This window comes from Alexandromys fortis, unplaced genomic scaffold (genome assembly GCF_014885135.2).
Source record: "Alexandromys fortis isolate MF-2015 unplaced genomic scaffold, M_Fortis_MF-2015_v1.1 scaffold_78, whole genome shotgun sequence".
In the NCBI taxonomy this organism is placed as follows: domain Eukaryota; kingdom Metazoa; phylum Chordata; class Mammalia; order Rodentia; family Cricetidae; genus Alexandromys; species Alexandromys fortis.
The window spans coordinates 4,757,375-4,772,562 of NW_026067977.1; the positions used below are offsets into that span (position 1 = coordinate 4,757,375).

The 15,188-nt window shown below is 49.5% G+C and overlaps 1 protein-coding gene across 1 annotated transcript in view; it reads left to right on the forward strand.

Annotated features, from left to right (window-relative positions):
• Window positions 1-13,722, forward strand: part of Syt6 (synaptotagmin 6) — a 61,532-nt gene extending 47,810 nt beyond the window's left edge. Inside the window, 3 exon segments of the mRNA XM_050157499.1 lie at window positions 4,471-4,642; window positions 5,712-5,862; window positions 11,012-13,722. Of these exon segments, the coding sequence (XP_050013456.1) occupies window positions 4,471-4,642; window positions 5,712-5,862; window positions 11,012-11,083 (395 nt within the window). The 3' untranslated portion in view covers window positions 11,084-13,722.
• Window positions 13,723-15,188: the final 1,466 nt, after the last annotated feature.

Consider the following 15,188-nt stretch of genomic DNA (forward strand, 5'->3'; position numbering starts at 1 on the left):
CTGGCAAAGCTCCTGAATTGGCCTGAGCACCACAGCAGCTGCACTGAAGAGAAGCCTAGTGCAGCTCCAGTCACAGGGAGATGCTTGTGTGGAGGCAGCTGCAGAAACTCTCCGGCTCGACGTGGTACGGAAGGCTTGATCCTTCCTGCCACCCTGCAGGCTGTCATAGGGCAGCGGTTCTAAACCCCTTTGGGCTTGCATATTAGATGTCCTGCATATCAGATGTTTACATTACAACTCATGACAGTAGCAAATTTCAGTTATGAAGTAGCAACGAAAATAATTTTATGGTTGGGGGGTTACCACAACATGAGGTACTGTTTAAAGGATCGCAGCATTAGGAAGGTTGAGAACCACTGTCTTGGGGGAGTTTATCTATGTTTTGAGTTAACAATGTGGTAGCTTGAGGCCTGGAAACCTCTTCCCTGACTGTCAGTTCATACTGCCCTGAGATGTGTACAAGTGAAGCCTTCAGAGTGTTTCCCAGAGAACACGGGGCTGCATCAGGATGCTGGATGTGGGAAAAGGCTTGGTTTGCTTCCCAAGACCTCCACCCAAGAGGCTCTTCAAATGGTTATGATTATCAGTGTAAAACCGTACGAGAGGCAGCTCTGAACTCGAATGAAAAGATGGTAGGGTTTTCCAAGTGTTTCCTTTGTGTTCACTGTTTGTTTTCCTGGAAACATGACTACAAGTGCCAGGAAAAGATGGTGATAGTGAAACCAAACATAGTGGCACATGCTGAATCCCCAGCACCTGGGAGGCTGAAGCAAGAACCCTGCAAATCTGAGGTCGGTCTAGACACATAGCAAGTTCAAGGCCAGTCTGAGCTACATAATGAGACCCTGTCCCAAAAACTCGAAAGCCAATGATGTAGCAACAGTGCTAGAGAGAATGCTTGCTTAGCATGAACAAAACCCTGGATTCAGTATCCACCATGGCAGAGGGGAGACAGAGAGAGAGAGAGAAAGAGAGAGAGAGAGAGAGAGAGAGAGAGAGAGAGAGAGAGAGAGAGAGAGGCTGATGGTCCAGCTGAAAACACCTAGGTCCAGGTATACCTTATGGGGATGGAGGAAGTGGTCTGGGGGCTTGGGAACTAAATTTTCTTTGAATCATTTTGAGTTCCTGCTCCCGCCTCCCACAGTCGCTATGGTACCCACTTGAGTCCAAAGCCCTGGCTGAGGCCCCCAAGCTCTTCCTCCCCCAAAGCAGCTGACTCACATCAGGATGCAGCCGAGAGCGTCACAAACCTCTGCTGACATGGGAAAAAGTTCTCAGGCGACAGCAAACCAGCTTCCCCCGAATACAGCCAATGTAGATTTCATTTTAATACCAAAATAAGTGCACACGAGGACAGAAATTCACTAAGGACTCTCAAGGCGGCTGAGGGAAATAGGATTTTGCTGCCCTAGTCCCCAACCCTGTCTTCTCTTCTTGTAATCAAATTGATTGCTAGAGAGTGAAGCCGTGGGTAGTAACGAGGGCTGCTGTAGACCAGGGGGGTAAAAGGCTTGTTCTTAGTGTTAAGTTCTAACCTCTCCGCACAGCTTCCGCTCTTCCCTACCAGGGTCTGGAATCCCATGTTAAACCTCAGCTGGATTCCACAAACGCAAGGGCCTTCTTTGCAACAGAGATGCCCGTTTTGTTCACTGAGGTGTGCAAGTCTCTGCAGCAATGCACGAAACACCATAAGCCTTCATTAACTGTGGGCTAATGAATGAGCCGGTGAACACTGAATGGATGGATTTACATATAGCACCTGACTCCAGCCCAAGGGGATGAAGCGGATACCTGCATGCCCAGGGCACCTCATGGTGCATCGTCTGCGCGTGAGCTGGAGGCTGTGGTTGCCTTTCAGCCCAGAAGGGTCTGACATTGGACTAACGTGGAAAGAAAACAAAGCTCCTTGATTTCTGTTCTAGACTTAGAGGTCTGGCACTGACCTCTACACCCAAAGAGCTTCCTATTCTCTTTGATCCAAACTAGCCCAGAGTCAACTGCCTAAGCCTATTTTCTAGAACCATGGCAGTAAAAGTAGTACAAAATAATTATAAAGACCGGTATGGTACAAAGGCGTGGATTCACCCTTTTGTCTCTGCTGCCTTTGGTTTACACTGCATTGAATCTAGTGGTCCAGAGTGACTTTGAAGTCAGGCCTGGGTCAACTCCTAGGCAAGTCAATCTCTCTAACCCTCCATTTTTCCACCTATGAAATGGAGATATCAATGATAAATGTGTTGCAGGGTAGATGGGAAGTAAACCTGATGATAGACATCTCTTATTACAGGAGCATGCTCCAAATGCTGAATTCTGATGACTCCTGCACAATGGGGCAGGACTACGGTGCTGGGTTTTAGCCCCTGGTGCTCAGGGCATCGTAGAGTAGAGCGGACCTCAAAGATCATCTGGGGCCACATTCTACTAAATGCCTCACACATTTCCCAGAAGCACCCTGGGGAGCAGTCATCTCTGCTCTCTGATTAGCCTCTGGGAGGGTGGTGCCAGCTCAGTTCCTGCAGAAAGAAATCTGCTCACTGAATGCTATAAACCAGGTATTCCTTGCAGGGATGGACAAATCTGGAGAAGTCACTGGCCCAGTGGCTCATGGGATAAGTAGCTATGCCTGTGTTTTCCTAAAATGGAAATGTGTTTTGAATGGAGTGTCTGGAACCGGGAACGGAAGAGGGACTATGTGGCGTCAATCTAGAGACGCTTTCTAAAGCAACCTGTAGCTGGAGAGACTTGAATATTAAAGTCGGGTCTTGGGCTTCGCTTTTTCGCTTGTGGTGACCTGATCCATGCCCTAGGGAAGAGCCATAGGGAAGGGAGCCTGTGGAAACCAGACAGCTGCGGCCCACAAGCTCTCAGCATTTCTTCCTCTTTACCAAATGCTCCCCAGAGTGTGTGTAGGGGTTGGGGGGCTGAAAGTGTATAGTCAGGACAGGAGGTTGATTAGATTCCTCATGGTCTCCCCAGGTCCTCCATAAACCCAAGTGTCCCCGTGGCTACAGCGCCAGCTGCCACTGTCATCCCAGTTAGTCAGCAGCTCGCTTGGACGTCTGTGAGAATGCTCTCAAGGCTTGAAGCTTGGCTGGGCTCATCACGCGGTGTCTTGTTTTTATTCTAAGTGTAGCCTTCATCTGTCCTTTCCCCGACACGATGCCCAACAGTGTGAGACCTAGTGGGTTCTCAGGGGTCCAGGAGGCACAACTATGTACCTCAGAGCTACAAGGCCAGGAGAGGGGCTACTTTGGCTCATGCCTCCTAACGGGTTTGCATGAGCCCTGGTTTCTGGACAAGAAGATGTCTGAGCTCGTCAAGGTCTCAAAGCTGTTATTACCTGCAAGTTGTCCTCTTTCTTGAGCTGTGCAGCACAAATACTCATTATGACGGTGACCGGGACACCTGTGCTCATGTAATAGCGGTCCCTTCATTTGGATGAGTAGAAAATTTCGGGGTAGAAAGAAAATGACCATGAAATATCCATTAAGAAAGCTGAAAGGGAGAGAAGGTTAGGAGGATCATGGGAGTTTAATAAAAAGACATCTCTTTGCAGCATGGAGAGAATCCAAGATCCCACTGAGAAATAAAATGTCAGCCAGCTGCCCCGAGTCTCGGGGGGGGGGGGGACTGCCTCCCTCGCTCTCCTGGCCACAGTTCCTCCAAGCTTCACTGCTCAGAAGTGGCCAGGAAATGGTTTCCAGGGAAGCAGAGAGCGGGGCCACTTCCCTGCTTCTTGACTCCAAATGGAAATGGGATTCCTGGGACCGTGGGACCCAGAATCATGTCTCCGAGCAGGGAGGACAAGAACAGCTTTGCAACCGATGTTGCTTCCTTCTCGCATGTGGCTGCTCCTCGTGCAGCACTGAGTCCTATTTTTACCCCCCTGATCTTTTGGTTAAAAAGCTGGCAACCCTCCAGGGGAGATGATTCTGTATAGGTGAAAGAAACTGTATAGGTGAAAGAAACGGTGCTTTTTGTTAGCTTCAACTCTCTTTGAGCTTTCCGGCCGTGGTGCAGCTGAGATTTAGGGCTGGGAACTACATAACCATTGACAAGTGTCTTGTCTAAATTGGGGCTAGTTTTCCTATTAGTGACACACCATTAGGTACTCTCCCAAGAACACAAAGGTAGCCAGAGACTGTTTATTAAGTGTGGAGCGTCCTCAGAGACAGGTGTGCTACATAAATACAAGGTGACTTAATTATCTGAACCAACCGATCCCATCTGATGAGCAGCGGTAGGTCCAGGGCTTCGGTCCCTCTGTGACAATCATGGTTGGAGAACACCTGACTAATGGTGGCTCGCACCTGTCACCTCAGCACTTGGAAAGGCTGAAGCAGGTGCATGTTGTGAGTCTGAGGCCAGCCTGGCCTACCAAGGAGAGCCCGTGTCCAAAAGTAAACAAACAAAGCGACAACAACCATCTGTTTAACACACGGTATCCTTGCCCTGCCTTCCTTGGCACAGATCCCTACGTCAAAGTATCCCTGCTGTGCGACGGGCGGAGGCTAAAGAAGAAGAAAACAACCATCAAAAAGAACACCCTCAATCCCGTCTACAACGAGGCCATCATCTTTGACATCCCCCCAGAAAACATGGATCAAGTGAGCCTGCTCATCTCTGTTATGGACTATGATAGGTAGGTGCCTGCCCAGAAACACGTGGCTACTTTCCTCCAGTGCAGCATAGGGGCCCTTGACCTTAGACCTGGGGTTCAGGGCCCATCAGTTTCAAAATGGCTCCACTTAAGGAAGACATAGGAATTGGAGGAAGAGCATGGACTTGCTCCAGTTCCAGCTTCCCTTCCCATCAGGGATAACTCCATCTACCACCTTCCCTGAATTCATCCCTGACTACTTCTTTTCTTCTTCTTGCTGCCAAGTCCCATCTTCTGCCCATTCAAGTCTCCTTTCCTGCAAGATGACTGTGCAGAGCCCATCACTCTCTACCCTAAGTCGATCACCAGACTCGAGACACATCTGCCTGGACACTTTTCTCCTGGTCCTGCCCTTCTGTAGAACCACCACTGGCTCCCATTGTCCGGACATCCCTTGATCTGGACCCCAAATTGCCATCCACCAACTCCTCTCCCTTTTCTTCTCCTCTTTTGATTCTTCATTCCTAAGGCTGGCTCAGATACTTTTTCAACTGCTCCATCTCCCATGACTCTTCTCCCCAAGTATCATTTAGTTGACAGATACAGAAATCACACAATAAAGCCTCAACCCTGGATTTTTAGCTCAAGTTCTCAGGCATGGTAGGTGCTTGACTAACACACTTGAGGGATGATTTATGCTCTTGCTGAGTGAATAAATCACAGCCTAGCCTCTAGTGGCATGGAGAAATGATGCTCAGGGCAGGTTGGTTTATTTCCAAGTGGCAGAATCCTCAGAGAGGTTGTAACATGTTTCTGAAGTCAAATAAGGGAAGAGACAGACCCCTAATACCCTTCTGCCTTCTGCCACTGTTTCCTGAGATTCCACATAAATTTTTAGCTTTTTTTCACTTCTTTAAGTCCCTTACCATAGAGGTTAGGCAAAGCCTCAGGGCCACTGGCAGCTGAAGACCCTGACAGATTGATCTTCAGAGCTCATGGTTCTGAGTTAGATGTGCTAGACAGAGCCCGCCTCCACCCCCAAAGGACCGGACCTCCATTCTAGTGGCATTTTGAATGACCAACACTAACAATGCCTTTGTTTCCCCTTCAGAGTTGGTCACAATGAGATCATAGGAGTCTGTAGAGTGGGGATCAATGCTGAAGGCCTCGGCAGGGACCACTGGAACGAGATGCTGGCGTATCCACGGAAACCCATCGCACACTGGCACTCCTTGGTGGAGGTAAAGAAATCCTTCAAAGAGGTGGGTGAGGTTGCCTGGCCACTGGCATGTTTCCTGCATGATGGCGTGGGCTGGAGAATGGCAGTTGGCTGCTGCGCGTCCCCTGCCTTTAATGAAAAGGGGGCATGGGGACCATCCAGTGTAGAACACAGATGAGAAAGAAGATGTAGGCTGCCTGGCAAAACGGCCCTGACTGTGAGAATTTCAAAAGCAACAATGATGGGGCTAGGGATGTAGCTCAGACTCCTGGCCTCGCATGCGTGAAGCCCTGAGTTCAGTTTCCAGAGCTGCCTAAGCCAGGCGTGGTGGCACACTCCTGTAACCCCAATGTTTGGCAGGGGATATATAGCTTAAGGTCATCCATCCTCAGCTTCATAGCAGGTCTGAGGCCAACGTGGGCTCCATAGCGCCTTGCCTCAGAAAAATAGCGAAGTTCAAAAGCAGCACCAAGTCCTTAATGGAAAGTAAGAACTCTGAAGAAGTCTTCCCGGAAGTCCATTGTGCCAGGCCTGAAAAGCTTTCTCAAAGCTCCTGGGCCAATTTTGTCCTGTAGGAGTAAGCCCCAAAGGGGGTGAGGTCAGAATTGGCAAGGAACATCAGAACAGTAAGTTCTCTGAGGCTCCAGGCGGCTACCACTTAGATGAGAGAGCCAAAGAATATGGTCCTCTCCTCTGCAGGCTGCTTCTTACTGCAGCTCGGAGCGAGGGTGGTGTCTAGTGTCACGCCTTCTCACTGAAGCTGGAGGCCTGAATCCTAACAGAGCTGGGCCTCCGGTCTTGGCTTCCTCCGAGCCCCTTACTCATCCCTCAGTGGCAGCTTTGAGAAGGATTTTTGTCTGTCCAGATGCAGGACACATCTGCATGGACACTTCTCCTGGTCCTTCTGAAAACTCACTACTAGCTCCCGTTGTCCAAACCTCTCACAGTCTGGACCCTAAGTTACCATCCCCTAACTGCCCCCCCTTTCTTCTCTTGGTGGTCCCCAGGTGCTGGTCAGCCAAGCTGTCGGCTTCATTTCCAGTATCCTACCCAGCCCATCCTGAAAAGCCTGGTGATAATTCTTCCAGTTTAGTGGGCGCTCGCTATGTCTAGAGAACTGTACAAAACAGAAAGCCCTTAATTACAAAGAGTTCTCTCCCCTACCACACAGCCTTTATGAGTAACCCCTTTCCCACTCTGACCAGAAAAGACATTGCACACCCGAGGACCTGCAGACCCCTTCCCTTCTCAGGGTAGGAACAGCAATCCCAATCATGGTTCACGATGTCAGTGCCCAGAAAGAACAAAAGCTAAGGGGATTAGACACGTTGAAATCTGTGGAGGATGTCGCTTCCAGGGAGTCACACTAGTCAGCTTACGTCCCCAGACCCTGAGACAGTATCAAGGAGCCAGGAGTAGGCCAAGGATCCTGCCAACTCAGGTCTTTCCATCCATTCTTGTGTCTGCAGTGGCTTTACCACACATGTGGCCTTTCAATGAGCAAGACCAGTCTCTTGGGGGCCCCTCCTCCCTTTGTGGAGCCCTGTCCTGTCAGCGAGAAGGCTCTCTTCATGGTGTGAGTGAGGCTTCTACTTTCAGTCACAGGTAGGAATGACTAGACAGAGCACTAGCCAACCTGAAGCCCTTCTAACACCTCACCAAAGTCTGTGGATTCAACCCAGAAGCGGGATGTGAAGCCTTAATCCCCGCCCCTTCCGTTGTAATATTGTGGAGACATTTAAGAATAGTCATCTGGGGGCCTGGCATGGAATGTGAGCTAAGAGGCCTTTGTTGGGCTGTAACCCTTCACATAAGTAATTCACTGCCCTCTTCTGGTCTTTGGCTTTCGGGTTGATAAATAAGAAGAAAAGAGACCCTCCCCCATCTCAGCTTTTCTGATAACTGCTAACCCTCAAGGGCAGATGGGCCCAGGAACCCGCATGTTGGACCATAGCTGCATCTCTCATCTTGAATCTGCAATGGAGGGCCACTGTTGCCAGGTCTTCCGCCTGCCTCTGACAAAGAAAGAACCACCAGAACAGTGGCCAGAGCTAAGGGCAGAGTACTGCAGAAGTGCCAGGCCCTGACCCTGGAATCATGACGAATACTGTCTAATTAAGCCAAATAATTGATTCCAAGGGCCTTTTCTTTGAGAAACTCCAACTGTCTAGTCCAGATGACAAAGGCAAGAAAGATAAAGTAGATTGAAGCCCTTGAAAATGAATATTTGATGAGACCGTAAAGGGAAAGTAACTGTATATGGAAAACGAAAAAGAGATTAAATTGATTCATATCCTTTGGGTTTACTTTTTTTTCTTGACCTGGCAGCGTGGAGAGCGCCCCTCCCCCACCCGCTCTCCTCTCATTTTCTGCTCAGAGGATTGCGTCTCTCCGCCAGGAGAAGCTGAAAAGGACATTTGTCCTGGCGACTTAGGGTTTCGGCGGTGTGCATTCGGTGTGGTTTTCACTGCCCCTCTCAGTGAATGCACCTTTTTTAAAAAACGCGTCTACGGGCTTGCCTGGCTAACACGACCCAGTCACTCTGCTCCTGAGGTTCTTCTCACCCTTGTTCTCCCAGTCCTCCCGTGGCCTTCTTTGGGGCCCCGTTTAGCTAGAGACTCAGATCTTGTATTTGCACAACCCGGAAAGAGATCTTTCCAGCGTTTGAGAGGATAAAGGGCCTACCCTCACGCCTCTCTCAGCAGAGTTCCCAACGCTGTGATCATTTCTTTTTCATTGATGAGAGCAGAGAGCACCATGCGGGCTCAACTGTTTGGGGTTTAAAATTAAGGTTGAGGGAAACAAATTAACTGGAAAGGCATTTCTTCCCCGCTTGAGTCTCCCGTGAATAAAAAGCCATTAAGCCACCCAGTGCCCTTCCCTCCTAGGGCTATGTGTCAATGTTACTCCCCCCCGCCCCCCGACACACACACACACACACACACACACACACACACACACACACACACACACACCACACAGAGCTGGTTTGACCAGTGACCTTATCCAAGGTGCTTCATTAACCAAGGGCCATGTTCAGAGGGTCTGACATAGAGGGTTTGAGATCTTGGTTGGCACAATACCCATTTCAGTACAGCAGAGGACCCGACAGGACACAGCTGCCCTAGAACAATAAGCTTCCTGTGTGCTGGGGACCCTTTTTGTGCTATTTCAGAGCCACCTTGATAAGTCTGCTGGAATCACTCACCTCTGCATTGCCCGTAAAGCCCATCTCTTCCCTTTGTTTATCTTCATAGGGAGCATCAGGGGCTAGGAGGGGAGCCAGCGTTCCCTCATTTGTTCCAAATAAACACTCATGTTCTGTGTGACTACCCTCTGGGCTGTCATAGAAAGGAAAAAGGCCCTTCACCTCGTCATTTCATGTTTTCTGCCAGCCTGGCCTGTGGCTCAGGCTGTTTAAGTGGTATGCTTGCCCAGGGGAGAAGCCGCAATAGCTGTGTACCCTGCACTCACTAGAGGTGGGAAGGGAGACGTTTGAAGCTTTGCTGAAAGGAAGTACGAGGAGCCATCTCATGTCACCTTCTGGTTACAAAACACTGGAGTCAGAAGTCACAGGGGGCTCAAGAACCAGGCATTTATGTATTTACAATATTTCACCAGGGAACCCCTCGGTTGTGATTTCACTCACGTGGATGCTGCAAGCGGAGAGACAGCCACTGGAGTTAGGAGTAAGTACCTGGTGTGGACCTGAAGAGGTTAGGCTTCTGGTTACACCGTGTGTCTCTTACCTCCCCTAGTGGGTGGCCACACGCCAGCACAGTGGCAGGATGGACAAGAGAGGACCATGTGCCGGGACTGAGGAGACCCGACTGGGTCCTGCCTCTGCCCCTAACTGTCTGGATCTTGACTTCTCTGTGTCTCTGCTTGCTTGCTTGTCAGAAGACGAGGGTTCCACTTGGTGATGCCCCAAGTTCACCCGTGGTTCTGACATACAGGGGTAGCTCAGGTCGGGGCATGCCGTGGTTGTCATCACACCTACAGTCCTTTGGCTGGTTGTAGGAACCTTGAGTGTGACTGCCCAGGGAGAACTAAGGAGACAGTCGCCCAGAGAAGAACCATGGGCTCTCCTTGGCCCTGTAGGCATCCCATTTACTGTGGAGGTGGTACTGCAAGTCAAACGGTCTACTTCTCAGGTAGTTCAGCTCTGCCTGGAAATTGCTGAGAAAGGGGAACTTTGTCCTGGATTCCCCCACAGCATGCCCCCCTCAGCTCCATCTCACCCAGAAAGAGGTCCCTATATCTCATGAGAAGCAGAAAGGGGCTTCATTTGTGGTTCAGAACGCCATGTAGATCACTTAGCACTATCCCCCCCCTCCCTCGCCCCACTCCTTCTGGAGCCTGCTCTGCAGGCACTGAGAAAATACTGGTTCTCCCAGTTGCAAAATAGTGAGAGAGCGGTGGAAACTAACTCACTTTGAAGTTAAAGCCCTGACAGATAGGTCAGGACTACTCACAGGGTCAGATCTCTGCCCAGAAAGCATCGCATGGCTATGCCTGGCTTTTTCATCCAAAGAAGGGTCGAATGGCTCCAGGCACAGGGCCATCCATCCTCGCCAGCTCTTTCAGTCCATTCCGCCTCATTACATCATCCGCTTCCACGGAGCTCTGAGGGGCGCTGAGAGACTCCTAGAGGGAATGGGCGGAGCTCTGTCTCCTCACCTCCTGCCCCTTCCCAAGCTGGCGCAAATGCTCATAGGATGCCTTAAGACTGAAGAAGAGAGCCCCAACCAAAGCAGCAGCAGGGTTGCTTTTTTCCTGTGTTAACAGCTCCCAGACAAATTGCTAATAATTCATGATCGCAGGTTCTTGGCAGTAAGGGCACACACTGCCTCTCTTTGCTGCTAACATAATCTGATTTTCAGTGTGTGAAAAATGGCTGAAGCACTCAGAAATGGTTCCGTCATAGCACCTCATTAAAACAGGCACGCACACACACACACACACTCCATATTGTAAAGGAAGCAGAAATTAGGTCTGCGGAAGATCTTTTCTAAGAACCAAGCATTCCAAACAGGAAGCTCTGAGCGTGTATCTTTGTTTTTTGCATGGCTGACAGCAATGGTCTAGAAAGCCTCCTGAGGCCGGGAGAGGAGGACACAATGCATGAGCCAGTGACTCTGAGATGTCAGTGGCCCCAGCCATCAATAACCAGGCTTTCTTCTCCCCCACAGTGGCAGGGCCGAGCTGCCAGCTTCGACAGTGAGAGCTCATGCCCATCTCCGAAACCACCTCCGACACCATGAGCCGCGCAGCCGAGCCACGCAAACGGGACTCAGCAATGTTCTTTTCGCACTTGTTTCAGCCGTCTAGACGCAGTATCTGTGCAGTCATGGTGATGGCGGAGGCAGCCGCCACTGCCTGCCAGCCCACGGTCTTCGCTGCTCCTGGGCAGGGCAAGGCCGAGACCCTTGTTGACTGTGATCAGACCTGTCTTAGTCTTTTCTGTCTCCCAAGGTGATGTTTTCGTGGTTTTTCGCTTTGTTTGGGTCTGCTGTCAAGAAAGGAAGAAAGACGCAATGATGGAGAGATACAGAACAGAGAGTGGAGAGCCCAGACGTCAGCTCTGGGAAATACGATGTAAAATAAGCAGTCTTTTGGGGAAAGGCAGACTGGATCTGAAATTTTGTGCCTCCACCATGTGTTCACCCCTGGAGAGCGCAGCAGTAGGATGGAGCTGTGGCTATATTGTCAGCGCCCTGCAAGAATGGAACCTATCAATCTAGGAGCCAGCCTCTCTTCACTGCTGTGACACGAGCCAAGGCGTGGTCCTCTTGTTCCATGTTGAAATCATGCGACCTTGGCCATGTTTGTGACTCTGTAGGGGATCCCTGAGCCCCTTTGTTGGCTTTCCCCCAACTGGGAACGTTTTGATCCCTCGTGGAAACTTCAATCCCGCTCAAACTAAACACGCCATATGTTTTCCCACACACTGCAGTTAATAATCACATTTGTTTGAAAACAAGATCTTAGTTCTCAAAAATAACCTTCATTATAAAGAAAGGAGGCGCATATGTGATTTCCGGAGAGATTTGTGTTATACATAGCTTTCTAATTCCACAAAGGACCAAGCAGCTGTTTAAGATGTCTAAACAGAGCAAAGAAAAATCCAGACAACACGCTCTTTTCTGAATGGGGCATTTTGAAATCCAATCCACAATTTTGAGTCTGCCTGTCTATGAAGAGCCTCCTCTTAGCTGAAACCCAGTCTGCCGGAGACTAGTTCAGCCCCACAGACTCTGGGTTAGTAACTTACCTTAAACTTTAGTTCTAGAAACTATTAAGTATTCTGTGGTGTTTGTTTCCGTCCCAGTGAGAGGATCTTTGCCTGTTTGTTTTTCTATTAGCTCTCTACCATAGGACAAGTTCAGTTTAGAAAATAATAAAAAAAAAAAAAAAAAAGAATGACTGTACTTATAATAGCACATTCCTAACGTGGCCTTCCCACCGCGCCCTGTTAGTGGGGTGATCGGCCCAGTCTAAAGTAAGCACACGAGGTTAGCTCCCACCCCTACTTGGGGCTCCACAGGATCGATTGTCGGCACTGTAGGACTTGCAGGAAGCAAGCAAGCTTGGAGAAAGCCCTTCTTTCAACAACAGAAGAACAGAGACGCTATCCTCACACCTCGTATCTTACTCTGCATAGACCCCATGCTATAGGAGTAGTGGTTTAATAAAGTAGCCCCCAGTTTAAGTCAAACCACCAAGTTTCTCTGCTGCTCTAACTTTATGTAGTGCCTGCAAGCCAGAAGAAGGTTGGAATGAGCCAACAGGATAGTGTGGCAAGGAAGCCGTCTACTTTCTAGTAAATGTAGAGGAATCTGGACTCCGCTGAGAATGAACCTCAGACTAGAGACTGGTGTGTAAAGATTGTCTCCCCAGATATCTTACAACTGATAAGTCTTTCTAGTCAGGCAGTCCCCTATTTGGAAGTAATCTTTAGAGGGAGAAAACTCACAAAGTCATGACAAGAGTCCCAGCAAGCAGCCAGCTTCATTGTGTTTCTTGACGCTACATGGACCACATGAAGGCAACTATTGTAGCCATACATCAGTGCAACTAGGAAGGGGACAGGGTTTTCTGGGTGATAAGGAGCATAGAGGTTAGTGTGAGCATTCCATCCTCCCAGAAGTGGGTTCCAAATGCATGCCCACCTGCCACCCCTAAATCCTCAAGCTGGTGGGATGCTCCATCCTAAACTTTTAGAGAGGAGGGTGTGGTCTGTGTGGATTATGGAATAACACTGGCTGTCCGAGAGACCCTTCTATGTCACAGCTACTCTTTCCACTAAGTGAACACCCCAACACTTTCAGGAAGCCGTGCCCTTGTTATAGCCAGCCTTCTTAACCACCCTAGTCAGCCGCTTTAGTTCTATCAGCCACGGTATACAGTAGGCATGGAAGCCCACTCCAGGAAGGCTTTTAGCTCCTGGGTCCCAACCCCCCAAGGCCCCACCAAGGGTGGCCAGATCAGTCCTCCTCTTCCTGAAGCATGATTGATACAAACGGGGCTTCTCCTTTCAACAGCCTAGGGTTCCTCCCTCGCAGATGAAAATTCCTAGAAAGCTGATACAGAAGAAACCAAAATTCAGCGTTGGCTGGCTTGCTGGCTTCCCCTAGCACAGGACACCCTTTGGGGGTGGTGATGGGCTTTGCTGAAGTCATGATAACTGGGGCCATTTGCACACAGAGGTTTGCAAAGGATGCCAGATTCTCTTCCTTTAGTTCGCGGTGTTTCTTGGCTGAGAGACGCTCCCCTCCCCCTCCCCCTTTGCACTTATCCGGGATGTTAATTAATTGTATCATCATTTTAAAAAATTATGTTGTTAATTACTGCTTTGTGTCTTCCCACCCCTGTCACAGCCTGGAGTTTTTATTCAATTAAATCTCTGTCTCTTGCCCATTTCTCTTGTCTTTTTATGTTGCTGGGATTCAGCAGGCAGCACCCACACGGGGCACAGCATAACTCCTGTTTTCGTCTTCATTCGCGTACGTAGATAGCCACTTCTCCAGTCAGAGATGGGCAGAAGGGCACCACAACAGGCTGGGTCCCACCTGCCTTCTGCCAGGCTGAAGCACAGAACATTTGGGACATAGGACCTGGCTATCCTGCGGCCACAGGGCATCACAGGCAACCCCTACAGAGGCTGAAACCTCTGTGAGGAAATGGGTCACGCACCTAGCTGGAAAGCACACTGCTTTTGTATTTTGTGTTTCCAGGAGAGAAATGCTGCTAACTCTCATAAAAGCGCAACTTAGCAAAGCCTCAGGGGGAAAAAAAACCTATATTAAAAAAATAGTATCGTAGACTTGAGATTTCTAAAATAACACTCCAGTTTAAGAGAATGGCTTCTCTGCTCACCCCAAGCTTCTAATTCATTTAGAAGGTGGCCTGGGGAGAGGTGAGTGGAAGGTGCAGCCGTTCCTGCACAACTGCATCTCGATGGCTGCTGCTCTGCAGGGAACCGAACTGCTGAAGGCTCTGATGCTCAAGCAGGCGCCCTGCCTTCTGCCACCTTCCTAGCAGGTCAAGCAAGCAGAAGTCACGGGAGGCGATGCTTCTAACTAGAGCTTTAAAAACTAACAGGGTTAGCCAGAGAGGGGTGGAGGTGGCACACACCTTTAATCCCATCACTTGGGAGGCAGAGACAGGCAGATCTCTGTGAATTCAAGGCCAGCCTGGTCTACAAGAGCTAGTTCTAGGACAGGCACCAAAGCTATACAGAGAAACCTTGTCACAAAAAAAGAAAAAGAAAAACAAACAAACAAAAAGCCTAACAGGGTCCGTATTCGTCAGTACAGGTTGGGTTGCGCTGCACTAACAACCTTCAGCTCACGCAGTAAAGGCATATCTCTCACTCTTTCTACACGTCCATCATGTCAACGAGGGGGGGGGCCTGCTTGGTATATTTATCCAGAGGTACAAGACGACGACGAAGCAGCCAACCTCTGAAACATTGCTAGTTAGAGTGCCCAAGGGAAAAGAACACTGGTATCATATTGGCCTATGTGCTCTGGTGAAGTGACTCATATCACATTCCTTCACAACCCACTGCTAGAATTACCCATGTGACCTCTCAGAACACAAGAGGTTCAAGAGTTCAGGGGAAGAAGACAAGAAAATGTTTACTTGAATAGCCCTAGGGAAGACCACAGCGAACACTAGCAGCCTGTGGAGCGTGGCAGCTACCGAATGGTTGATTCAGAAAAAGAAGGAGGCCAAATACAAACAGTAGATGGGGAAAGCGGGATGCCTGTGTAGTATGTGGTCGCAGAAGGAGCAAGCCCAGTGCTGACAGCTGAGCTGAGCTGAGCTGGTAGCAAAGCAGGGGGAAGCCATTCCACGTGTATC